General features: G+C 44.0%; 1 protein-coding gene and 1 non-coding gene across 2 annotated transcripts in view; one reads left to right on the top strand and one right to left on the bottom strand.

Annotated features, from left to right (window-relative positions):
* The window catches only part of TNFRSF21 (TNF receptor superfamily member 21), a 57,080-nt gene that overhangs the window by 10,496 nt on the left and 32,889 nt on the right, over positions 1-13,695 (bottom strand). Inside the window, exon 4 of the mRNA XM_038751450.1 lies at positions 9,406-9,671. Within this exon, the coding sequence (XP_038607378.1) occupies positions 9,406-9,671 (266 nt within the window). The remainder of the gene's footprint in view (positions 1-9,405; positions 9,672-13,695) is intronic.
* On the top strand, positions 2,152-2,289 carry LOC119932772. Its single transcript, XR_005452506.1, has one exon. It is a non-coding gene; the product is annotated as a small nucleolar RNA SNORA7 (small nucleolar RNA).

Consider the following 13,695-nt stretch of genomic DNA (forward strand, 5'->3'; position numbering starts at 1 on the left):
GTTGGGTAGGGACCGTCTCTATATATTGCCAACTTGTACTTCCCAAGTGCTTAGTACAGTGCTCTGCACACAGTAAGTGCTCAATAAATATGATTGAATGAATGAATAGTTATGCGGCTCCTGGCACAGAAAAGATATTAAAGGAACATATTCCTTTCATAACTGAAGGTGGCTGAATTTCCATTGGGGAGTGATCCTCCTGACCTTTGATTTCTTCCCGACTTGCTTTTGTCTTAGCATGTTCATTAAGGAGCACAGAGAAAGCCATTACTGTTTTTTATCCTCTTAGGAAGCCGGCAAGTCATCGCAGTCCAATGTCTGTAAGATATTTGCAGGCTTATGCAGAGGTAGATTTGGCCCCAAGTAGACTAACGGAAAACTTGTTTCCAGGATCTGAGCCATAGGAAGTAACAGACTACATTTCAGGGAGCTAAGCACAGGATACAGGTTTCTCTCCAATGTAAAGTTCTCCTTTTTTTCAGGCAATGTAGAGAAAATGCTAGACTCCCAAAAGAATGATTTTTCAAGGTCACTCATCTCCCTAAAGATGAATATAAACAAATTATACTCACACTTTGCATTATTGCATCTAATAATAACAGCAGTTATTAACCACTTACTGCGTGCCACTTACTGTGTACTTACAGGGCTGGGGCAGACATGGGATAATCAGATTGGACACAGTTGCCTTTTTTTTTTAATGGCACTTGTTAGGCGCTTACTATGTGCCAGGTACTGTTCTAAGCTCTGGAGTTAGATACAAGGTAATCAGGTTGGACACAATCCCTGTCCCACATGGGGCTCACAGTCTCAGTCCCCATTTTACAGATGAGGTAACTAATGCTCAGATAAGTGAAATGACTTGCCCAAGGTCACACAGCAGACAAGTGGCAGAGCCGGAATTAGAACTTATAGTCATTGCTTGTATCCTATGATGCTGGTCCTCACCCCAACTTCTAGACTGTGAGCCCGTTGTTGGGTAGGGACCATATCTATATGTTGCCGATTTGTACTCCCAAGTGCTCAGTACAGTGCTCTGCACGCACTAAGTGCTCAATACGATTAAATGAATGAATGAATCCTGGGAAATGGTAACTTGAGCTTGAGTAGTTACCTCACAGTACACATCCAACACTTAAGCAATGATAATCTTTACAAAGAGCCTACTGTAATTCGGTGTATTCCGAGAGGTAAAAAATAGGCCTCAAAAAGCCGGAGCAGCTAAATGTACAGCTGGCATTTGCCACCAGACACTAGATGAAATCAGCTAACACAGCAAGTGTCAGTGAGACTGGTAGACCTGGACCGCTGCTTCGGGCAGCTGCTGAGCAGCCGCTTGCTATGCAGCAAAACTGCATGGAACTACACTCGTCAAAATAGAAGATATATTGTTTCTTCCACTCTAGGGGATTACTCGAATATGTCACCAGGAAATAAGTTGAGAAGTTGGCACCAGAGAGACGAGGGGAACTGTAAGAAAATTCGGCTCTTGTCTCTTTGGATGTTGGGCTTACAATGCGGTTCTGGGTAGAATTACCATATCTTACTTGGACAAATTCCCATTAGTCAGATGGTGTAGAGGATGGTGCCAGGGGACTTTCAGTATATCCAGAGGCAACAAGGCATTTGTGAACGTGGCCTGGCATTCCCCATGCCTGGCACAGAATTGGGTACATGCTGAGAAAGAATATACAGAGAATTGCCATTTCTCACTGGCAATGAGAGGGTCCCCTAAATCTAGTTCCTCCCCTAAGGGGCCCTTGAACCTCCTATTAACCAGACCAAAGTGAATCCATTTCTTTGCTTTTATTCCCCTGGGAGAATCTTGCTTGAATTCATCCCATGATTCTACTGGGCAGTCCTTGTCTAATTCCAAGTTCTGAACGGCAACCTAAAAACCACTGTTAAATGTCATCTGAGCACCCCCATAAGGGTAGAATGTAAATAAGGAACGTTTTTTTGATGATGTCAGCCTGTGGGGTGCAGGGGGGCAGCTTTATTGAAAAAACTACTCAGAAGCACGGGCCCGACACTGGAGCAGGGAAATAAGGCAGAGCAAGTTTCCTGGTTCTTGGGAATCTCATTCTCTCATTTGACAGTGGGGAAAGCGTGTTGGCAATTCTGATCTTGACTCTAGTAGTTACTTCCTTAGGCCTCTCAGGGTCGCACCTGGAGAGTTTCCAGTACTCAACCAGTCTCGGCTATGAGAGGGAGAGTCAAACAGAGGTCTACCCATTCTATTCCTAGCTTGGGCAGTGGCTAGCGAGTGGAAGGCAATCTGCTACAAGTCAAAACTCACCCATGCTGGGCAGCAGCGTCATGGGAGAGAGTCGAGGGCTGAGGCTTGAGTTTCTGTGCAGAAGATGGCAATGGTAAACCAATTCCGAATTTTTACCAAGAAAACTCTATGGATACACTACCATTGCAGATGGAGAGTGGGGCGTTCTGGGAGAGATGTGTCTGTGGTGTCGCTATGGTTCGGAAATGACTAGACAAGACTAAGACAAGCATAAGACAAGACTAGTTCCTTCCTTAAAGCTGAGGCTAGGGTTAATCGATCAATCAGTGGTTTTAATTGAGCACTTACTGTGTGCAGAGCACTATACTAAGTGCTTAAGAGAGTACAACAAATATGATTGAACATAGATGATAGTAATAACTGCGGCATTGAGGGCTTACTATATGCCAAGCACTGAACTAAGTGTTGTGGTAGAGACAAGATAATCAGGTCCCAGGTAAGAAAGGACAGGCTCTTGATGCCTAGTAGGACAGTCAGTGTCCCCACAAATCCTCCACAATGGACCAGCTACGAGTTGTTAAGGACATCTGCGGAACAGTCCTGAGGCTGAGCAGATAGGAGCATTTTGACTCAATTTAACAACAATGTCCAGCAGAGGAAAACACCCACCATTAACTAATGACCCCAGAATTGTCTTTTTTCTATTTTTTGAAAGCCATTTTCATATAATGGATGCATTTACCTCCCACAATTTAGAGAGCGCCCAGGCCCGCATTGGGACCAGAATCTACCTCATCCTGCAGGATTTGGTTTAGGTGTAATTACATATCGTGTTTTCTGATTCTCTTCTCTGACCTAGCAAACCTCTGAGATTAGACCACAGGCAGACTGCAGCATACTGGGCAATTAGCAATAACTGGCAGAGAAAAATGCAGGTTGCTTGGCTATTTAAATTAAATTACAGTCAGAGTTTTTGGCCAGAATGAAAAAGCTGTTTGTTATATAAGCATGGAACAAGAGGCTTGCCATCATATTCACAATGTAATGCATGAGGGTTTTTGCCAAAGTGAGAACAGCTGGATACCATCTTTCTTTTAGAAAATTAACTTAAAAAAAAAATGATGCTTCATGGCTACTGCCTTAGAAAGAACTGGAGAAAGTTCCACAGAGGCAGGCAACAATTTCTACCTACCTGAGCCACTTGTTTAGAATAAATTACGATGAATAAAATCGATGCAATCACACAAAAGATCCCATATGGCGCAGTTCCCATTTCTACAAAACCATCCAAAATGAACAAATTATTAAATCTCAAGAAGTCTGGGCCCAATTGGTGCTGTGATGAAAAGTGTTGTGAGCTGCTTCTGAGCCCAAATACCAGGAGCTTTCATTGGCCTGCCAATGGGGCTGTGTGATTAAGTGGGTGGCTGCATTTGACTTCTAATCATTGTAAAAATATAAAATCCTTAAAACCATTTATGAGGCCCAGGTGCTGTGCTACCTATTCTCTCTTTGACCTTATTATTATGGTATCTGTTAAGCGCTTACTATGTGGCAAGCCCTGTTCTAAGCACTGAGGTAGATACTACTTAATCAGGTCAGACACAGTCCTTGTCCCATCTGGGGCTCACAGAACATAGGTGGAATCCCCTTTCCACAGATGAGAAAAATGGAGGCATAGAGAAGTTAAGTGACTTGCTCACTGTCACCCAAGCAATTGGCAGACAAGATTAGAACCCAGGTCCTTTGACTCCCGTGCCCTTGCTCTTTCCATTAGGCCATGCTGCTTCTTGATCTCTCTGACCTCTACTCCAGGTTACTTTGGTCTCCCAACTCTCCCCTCTAAGAAAACTTCTCTCAGTTGGCTGTGTTTCCAAAGCATCACTATAGCCAGCTCTAACCACGGCTCCTTCTCAGTCTTCATCCTCCATGACATTAGAACAAACCACTTCTCAGACTAGAAAACCAATCACTGATATCCTGATGTTGAACGGTCCACACTCCAATCAGTGAACATTAACTGGAAGGCCAAGGGTTGACCAAATCAATAAGCAAACCCTAACTCAGATACAGTCTTTTTTGGAGACTGAGTTTTAAGGGAATTGAGTTTCTGACTTTGAAATGTACTTGTAAATGACAGATGGACTTTCAGTTCTGATTCTCACAGATTTCCCCTTAGACAGTCTGTGACTGTCTACTTCCTCCTTTCTCAAAGGGGAGATGTCACAACATGGAGGAAGTATTTTTAACTGAGAAATGAGAATTGGCTTTGAAAGAGAGCGAAAGTGGAACCAGCGTCGTCTAGCGGAAACAGCACGGGCCTGGGAGCCAGAGGACCTGGATTCTAATCCCAGCAATTGTGACGTTGGACAAGTCACTTAACTTCTTTTTGCCTCAGTTTCCTCAACTGTAAAATGGGGATTAATGCCTGTTCTCCCACCTACTGAGACTGTGAGCCCCGTGTGGGAGAGGGACTCTGTCTGACCTAATTAGCTTGTACCTACCCCAGTGCTTAGAACAGTGTTTGACACAGAACAAGCACTTAACAAATACTACTAAAAAACAGTATTCAATAATCATTTTTGATGTAAAAGAAGAGGAGTTGATGAAGCTGCATACACAGAAGAATCAAGGAATTGGAACATCTCCAGAAGAGGTGAAGAAATAGTGAGAGTTTTATTTTGCTCTGTTACAAGGGATGCAGTGGTGAGATAGCTGAGGAGAAACATGTTCAGAGACAGAGAGTACAGAGGCTGTAACTGCCATTGGCTACTAGCCATGAGCACATGGCAGTACGGCCTAATAGACAGAGCATGAGCTTGGGCAACAGAAGGACCTGAGTTCTAATCCCAGCTCCACCACTTGTCTGTGGTGTGACCTTGGGCAAGGCACATCACTTCTCTGTGCCTCCGTTCCCTCATCTGTAAAATGGGGATTAAGACTGTGATCCCCATATGGGACAGGGACTGTCCCCAGCCCACTTTGCTTGTATCTACCCCAGTGCTCAGTCCAGTGCCTGGTACATAGTAAGCACTTAAAACATACCACAATTATTATGATGAGTGGGGCAGCTCTAAGATTAAGTCCTGGTTAAGCAACTTCTTAGAGGAACAACTGGCTGGCTGAAGAGCCCAGAAAAAGCCTCTCCACCTCACTGGGCCTCATTTAGCTCACCTAGAACTCAAGGAACCTTGTGACTTTTTTTTTCTTAAAATGCTATTTGTTAAGTGCTTCCTATTTGTCACGCACTGAACTAAGCGCTAGAGTAGAAACTAGTTAATCAGGTTGGACAGTCCCAGTACCACATAGGGCTCACCATCATCTTCTTCGTTTTACAGATGTAGCAGCATGGTGTAGTGGGTAGAGCACGGGCCTAAGAGTCAGAAGGTCATGGGTTCTAATCCCGGCTCTGCCACTTGTCTGCTCTGTGACCCTGGGCGAATCACTTCACTTCTCAGCCTCAGTTACCTCATCTGGAAAATGGGGATTGAGATTGTGAACTCCAAATGGGACAGGGACTGTGTCCAACCTAATTTACTTGTATCCACCCCAGCACTTAGTACAGTGCCTGGCACATAGTATGTGTTTAACAAATACAATAATTATTATCAAGGAACTGAGGCAGAAAGAAGTGACGTGACTTGCCCAAGGTCACACAGGAGGCAGTGGTGAAGCTGGGATTGAAACCACGGGCCTCTGACTTCCAGGCCAATGCTCTTTCCACTAGGCCACACTGCTTCTTCCGGATTTAATATGTCTCCCTGCAACATGGTGGGTGTCCCCTGGGAGTATCATTCCAGAATAGGGCCAAGTGTCTTCAGGAAGAGAAGGCAAAGAAAGATGTACAAATATCCACTGGCCTTTTCCACATGAATAGGTCTCTTGCCTAGCGAGCCTCCCAGGTGATCGGGACTGGGTCTAATTCCCACCTGTGTATTCTCTCCCAGGGCTTAGTACAGTGTTGTACACACAGTAATCACTTAATAAATACTACCACGATTAGCACATACCACAAATTTCTCAAATTTCTGTTGGAAAAGGGTTTTGAAACTGGACGTTTGTGGATATGGTTACCCAAAATCAAGCTGCTAATTTTCTATGCCTCTTGGCTAGATTAGCATCCAACAATTCCATTTCCACCCTAGTACCCTTCTTTACATCTTTCATGGAACTCCTTCTTGAATGATGCAGGGATATTTAATGCAGGGAGACTGTAAATGAATTCTTGCATCTCCCTGGATTTTTTTTTATTGTATTTGTTAAGTGATTACTATGTGTCATGCACTGTGGTAGATACAAGTTTATCAGATTAGATACAGTCCCTATCCCTCATAGGGCTCACAGTCTAAATAGGAAAGAGTAGGATTTAATCCCTATTTTACAGATGAGGGAACTGAGGCACAGAGAAGTAAAATGATTTGCCCAAGGTCGCACAGCAGACAAGTGGTGGAGCCAGGATTAGAATCAGGGTCCTCTGATTCCAAGGACCATGCTCTTTCCACTAGGTCATGCTGCTTCTTGTCAAGGTTATTACCACTCTCAGGAGGGATTTTCCTGTCCTTTCAACCTCAGGTAGATTTAAGACAGCAAATGCCCCACTCCTGTTTGGAATTGGTAAGCCTTAAACTGCTGCTGGCAAGACATTTCAACTGTCTGTGAGAAACAAAGAGCCAAGTCTGTTGCATTTCCCCCTTCATCACTTACACCCAGGAATCCTAAAGCTTTAATTAAAAAGTGAAAAGCATTATGGGTCCATAAGAAGGAAACAGACATAGCATGCTTTGTCCACTCAGTGGAATCCCTTCATCCTGGATTTTGGCTCCTCTGCAAGTCAAAGGGTGTGCTTCTTTCCTCCTGACAGTTCCTCAGTGAAGACAACTAGGACAGTTTTAGAAATGCTCAGTCTGCTGCATCCCCCAGTAAACCCTGATTGGAATGGCTACTTCTACAGATTGGTGCACATTTTACCTATCTGTAAGGAGAAAATGAAAGTAATAATAATATGGTATTTGTTCAGCACTTACTATGTGCCAGGTACAAGATCATCAGGTTGAACTCAGTCCCTGTCCCATGCAGACAAGCAGTTATTGATGACAATAATAATAATAATAATGGTATTTAAGCATTTACTATGTGCCAGGCACCGGGGTAAATACAAGCAAATCAGGTTGGACACAATTCCTGTGACAAACAGGGCTCACAGTCTTAATCCCCATTTTACTGATGAGGTATCTGAGGCTCAATGAAGTGAAGTGACTTGGTTATGACATAAGGAACTAAAATTGCTCTGAGAGCTCTCCCCACACTAACTTATAAACTCTCTGAGGGCAAGGATCAGATCTTCATGCTGTGAAGCAGCGTGGTTCAGTGGAAAGAGTGCAGGCTTGGGAGTCAGAGGTCACGGGTTCTAATCCCACCTCTGCCACTTATCAGCCATGTGACTTTGGGCAAGTCACTTAACGTCTCTATGCCTCAGTTACCTCATCTGGAAAATAGGGATTAAGACTGTGAGCCCCATGTGAGACAACCTGATTACCTTGTATCTCCACAGTGCTTAGAACAGTGCTTGGCACGTAGTAAGTGCTTAAATACCAAAATTATTATTATTATTATTATCTTTAAACTCTATTACACTCTCCTTCGTGTACAGTGCTCTACACACAGTAAGCTCTCAAATGCCATCGATCCACTGACTGACATCGTAGTCTGTCATGACAGGGTTGGAGTGCCTTGTATCTGCTTGATTTTCCAATGCCAATGAGAACGTGTTTTGTGGCACATCCAGAAGCATTCGATTTATTATATACTGCCCAAGCTGGATGTTAACAAGCTGAATGCTGGGATGATAGTAATAACAACCACTGTATTTGTTAAGTGCTTACTGTGTGCCAAGCACTGTAATAAGCGCTAGAGAATACAAGGTAATCAGGTCCCACATGGGCTTACATTCTAAGCAAGAGGGAGCACAAGTAATGAATCTTCATTTTTGCAAATTAGGGAACTGAAGCACAGAGAAGTGACTTGCTCGCAGTCAAACAGCAGACAAGTGGCAGAGCCGGGATTAGAACCCACATCCTTTTAAGTCCTAAGCCTGTGTTCTATCCACTAGGCCTCACTTCTTGTTGATCTACGCTGGCTTTGTCCTAAGAAACTGAAATCGCTCTGAGAGCTCTCCCCACCCTAGTTTGTAAATTCCTCAGGGGCAGGGATCAGGCCTACAAACTCTATTGTATTACTTTATTGTATGATCTGATGCTTTTCTGACTCAAAAGCCTACTAGTCTCGTAGAATGTTCTAGAGTTGTTCTACAGAGATGACCATGCTCAAGAAATCATGCAAATAATTGTAAGCTGCTCTGTAGAGTCGGCTCGAGCACCATAAGCAGACAAGAAGACTGATGAAATCTGAGGCAATCCATCAGCTCACTCTGGGAAACAAAGATCTTCATTGATAACATGCAACTGAATTTGGTTCATAAGCAACCCCACTGTCTAATGATGCAACGATAAACAAGGAAGAAGAAAAATCAAATCAAATAGGTCATGGTGTCTCGTTGAAGAATGTCAGAGGGTGGCTGCAATGTGGCACCAGGTTCAAATAAAAGTCCACAGTCCAGGAGTGCTGTACAGCTGTCTATGCCAGAGACAACCTAGAGCAACAACCAAGACGATATCCGATTCCTGGAGTGGTTCTTACCGCCGGGGTTACCTAGCAACCATGCTCAAGTCTCCAAGACATGATCCTAAACTCCCAAATCCTGCAACAGTCAATTTGTCAATTTGAATCAATCCACTGTATTTGGACAGAAAATGTGTCCATCAACTCTATTATAGTGTACTCTCCCAAGCACCTAGTAAAGTGCGCTCCACACAGTGAGCACTCAAATATCATTGACTCCTTCAATGGTATTTATTGAGCTCTTGCTGTGTGTACAACCCTGTACTAACCGCTTGGGAGAGTACAATATAACAACAGACATTCCCTGCCCACAACGAGCTTGCAGTTTAGAGGGCAAGGCAGACATTAACAGAAATAAATTACTGAAATAAATTTACACAACCGATTGAGCGATAAGCGTCTGCACACAGTAATTGGTCAATGGATGCAATTTAATGAACTAAACGAAAGTGGGGAGAGGGGAAGAGTGGGAGTGAGGGCTGCTTTACCTGAGCTGTGTCTTCCATGAGCCCGCGGATCTTTTCCACGACATCGTTGCGCCGGTGCTGGCGAAGAGCGCTAATCAGCTGAGCGAGGCTGGCTTCTGGCCCCCGGATGGTCCAGTGCCTCAGGGCCGCGTAGGCCCTCTCGTGATCTGCCGTGTATCCGTTGGAAAAAGCCGCCACCTCCCGCTCACTGGCATTGCACAGGAACTGATAGATATCCTGCCACTGGCTCCCTACCTGGGCTGCCACGAGCTTCAGGATGTCGATACCTAATCAGAGACCAAAGAAGATGACTTTTTTCAAAAAGAGGCCTTGGAGACAGTTCCTGAGGATCAACCATTTCCTGAAGGAATGCTTCCTGTCCCCTTCATTGACTTGCAGAAAGAAAGCCGTTCCCTAGGACGGTTCTGAGGACTGGGTTTCTTTGGGGGTGGCTTCATCTTGATAAGAGCTGAACCTCGTAACAATAATAACAATAATAAGATAATCAGGTCTCACAGTCTAAATAGGAGGAAGAATGGGATTTAGCCTAACATTTACTGCCTTTTGAAAAAAAATCAGTGGTATTTGTTCATTCTTTCAATTGCATTTATTGAGCACTTACTCTGTGCAGAGCACTGTACTAAATGCTTGGGAGAGTATGACACCACAATAAACAGTCCCTGCCCACAAGCTTGTCAAGCACTTACTGTGCAGAGCACCATACTAAGCACTTAGGAGAATAAAACAGAGTTGGTAGACATGCTCCCTGCCCATAATAATAATAATAATAATTGTGGTATTTATTAAGCACTTACTATGAGCCACACACTGTACTAAGTGCTGGGGTAGATAAAAAGTAATTGGGTTGGACACAGTCCCTGTCCCACATAGGTCTAACAATTTTAATCATCATTTTACAGATGAGGTAACTGACGTACAGTGAAGTGATTTTCCCAAGGTCACACAGCAGACAAGTGGTAGAGTCAGGGCTTTCTAACTCCCAGGCCCGTACTCTTTCCACTGGGCCACCCTGCTTCTCAAGGACCCAGCCTCCTGTCTCTCCCCACATTCCAGTCCATACTTCACCCTGCTGCCTGGCTCATTTTCTACAAAAACATTCAGGACATGCCACCCCCATTCCTCAAAAAACTCCAGCGGTTGCCCATCCACCTCTGTATCAAAAAAAAAACAAAAAACCCAACTCTTCACCATTGGCTTCAAAGTACTACATCACCTTGCCACCTCCTACCTCTCCTCGCTTCTCTTCTATGACCCAGCCCGCATACTTCGCTCCTCTAGTGCTAACCTTATCACTTTGCCTCCATCTGGCCTGTCTCTCCCTCTGACCCCTAGCTTAGGTCCTGCCTCTGGCCTGGAATGCCCTCCCTCCTCAAATCTGACAGACAACTACTCTCCCCACTTTCAAAGCCTTATTGAAGGCACATCTCCTCCAAGAGGCCTTCCCAAACTAAACCCCACTTTTCCTCTTCTCTTACTCCCTTCTGCATCCCCCTGACTTGCTCTTTTTGCTCTTCCCCCCTCCCAGCCCGGCAGCACTTAGGTACATATCTATAATTTTATTATTTATATCAATGTTTGTCTGCCCCCCTAGACTGCAAGCTCATTGTGGGCAAGGAATGTTACTGTTTATTGCTGTATTTACTTTCCCAAGCACTTAGTATGTGCTCTGCACACAGTAAGTGCTCAATAAATACAATTGAATCAATGAATGAATAGGGTTTACAAGCACATTAGCTGCCTGGGAGATCTAGGATGGAAAAGCTGATGTTCAAACTGGTATTTTGCTGAAGTACAGGGCGGCCTATTAGGAAAATAAAAAAGGCTCGCAGTTTTGAATGGAATCTGTTGAAACGTGGCCAGCTTTTGTACGTGACGTCGGGATGCACCTCAGACGCTTACAGCAATGTAGAGTTGAAAGCAGCAATTAATAATTCACCACCACAAACTGACTGCCTGTATAAAATCACTTCTAAACTGGCTCCTCGTTGGTTTTCGTGTACATAATTTTATGTCCTCTACAGTTTCACCTCTGAAGAAGGTAGGAGTTCCAGAAAACTGACTTCTCAAAGTCTTGGGCCTTATCCCAAGTCAGGCAACTTTGGGAATTGAGCAGGTGTTTAGGGTATGTTTGGGTGAGTCATTTAGCTGGAATGAAAATTTAAGTTCAATTTTAGTAAGTTCCAGAAGATTTCCAACCTAAAATATTGAGTTGGAGCTTTCTTATAGACCAGTGCAGGAATAATGATAATGGTGTTTGTTAATTACTTTCTATGAGCCAAGCACTGTACTAGGAGCTGGGGTAGATACAAGATAATCAGGTCCCCTGTCTCACATGGGATTCACAGTTTAAGTAGGAGGGAGTAGGATTTAATCCCCATTTTATGGGTGAGAACTGAGGCCCAGAGAATCAATAAGTTGCTTTTATTGAGCAGTTACTCTATGCAGAGCACTGTACAAAGTGCGTGGGAGAGTATAATATTGTAAATCTCCAGTGGCTACAAATCAATCTGCGCATCAGGCATATACTCCTCACCCTCGGCTTCAAGGCTCTCCATCACCTCGCCCCCTCCTACCTCACCTCCCTTCTCTCCTTCTACAGCCCAGCCCACATCCTCTGCTCATCTGCCGCTAATCTCCTCACCGTGCCTCCTTCTTGCCTGTATCGCTGTCGACCCCCAGCCCACGTCATCCCCCCGGCCTGGAATGCCCTCCCTCTGCCCATCTGCCAAGCTAGCTCTCTTCCTCCCTTCAAGGCCCTACTGAGAGCTCAACTCCTCCAGGAGGCCTTCCCAGACTGAGCCCCCTCCTTCCTCTCCCCCTCGTCCCCCCTTCATCCCTCTGTCTTACCTCCTTCCCTTCCCCACAGCACCTGTATATATGTATATATATTTGTACATATTTATTACTCTATTAATTTATTTATTTATTTTACTTGTACATATCTATTCTACTTATTTTATTTTGTTAATATGTTTGGTTTTGTTCTCTGTCTCCCCCTTCTAGACTGTGAGCCCACTGTTGGGTAGGGACTGTCTCTATATGTTGCCAACTTGTACTTCCCAAGCGCTTAGTACAGTGCTCTGCACACAGTAAGCACTCAATAAATACGATTGATTGATTGATTATACTTGTTAGTATACTGCCCACAAAGAGCCGATGTCTAGAGAATTAAGGTGACTTGCTTAAGGTCTCATAGCAGACAAGTGACCAAGCAGGATTAGAACCCAGGTCCTCTGATTTCCAGGCCCATGATCTTTCCACTAGGCCATGCTACTTATGGAGTTCAACTAGAGTGGCAAATTACCTTATGTCTAGAAGCAAACTGATCAAATTGTTCATTGCCTCATTTGCACCACAAACATAACCCAATGGCACTCAATTTACACACACACACACACACACACACACACACACAGATTACTTTTTAGCACTAAATTGTAATGAGCACTGAATTTTAAACAGAGACTTCATAGAGTAGTTACAGAAATTTAAAGCTTGAAGTTCAGCAATAATAATTCTCTTAAGTACCCAGTTCTCTATGTGTTCCTCCTTTGAAAGGAACTTACTTTCTTACAAAAGCTATGTTGAAAAACATGTATACAATGAAACAGCCCTCGGGCAATACAGCTCCTGAGCTCAATTTGAATTCTAAAGTCAAATCTCATCTTGAAATTAAGTCAACTGAAAGTACGCACAAATGACTGCAATGGCAACGTAATTCGTGGAAGTGCTGACTCGCATCATGGAGACACTAAAGATTAAAACTTCTTTGGAGGCTCAGCTTCCTTTCCAGAATTGCATTTTTTTTAAATGGTATTTATTAAGTGCTTACTAGGTGCCAGAAACTGTAAGCACAAGCTAATCAGGTTGGACACAGTCCTTGTCCCACACAGGGCTCTGGCTCAATCCCCATTTTCTGGATGAGGTAGCTGAGGCACAGAGAAGTGAAGTGACTTGCCCAAGGAGACCATGGGTCTGGGAATCAGAAAGTCGTGGTTTCTAACTCTGGCTCTACCACTTTTCTGCTGAGCGACCGTGGGCAAGTCACTTCACTTCTGTGGACCTCAGTTACCTCATCTGTAAAATGGGGATTAAGACTGTGAGCCTCATGTAGGACATGGACTGTGTCTAACCCGATCTTGTAAACTCGTTAAGGGCAAGGAATATACCTGTTATATTGTACTCTCCCAAGCGCTTAGTACAGTGCTCTGTGCACCATAAGCACTCAAATACAACTGACTGACAAATGGTAGGTTCAGAATGGAGAAGTAAAACAGTTTTAAGAGGGAC

This window comes from Tachyglossus aculeatus, chromosome 9 (assembly GCF_015852505.1).
Source record: "Tachyglossus aculeatus isolate mTacAcu1 chromosome 9, mTacAcu1.pri, whole genome shotgun sequence".
NCBI classification, from domain to species: Eukaryota; Metazoa; Chordata; class Mammalia; order Monotremata; family Tachyglossidae; genus Tachyglossus; species Tachyglossus aculeatus.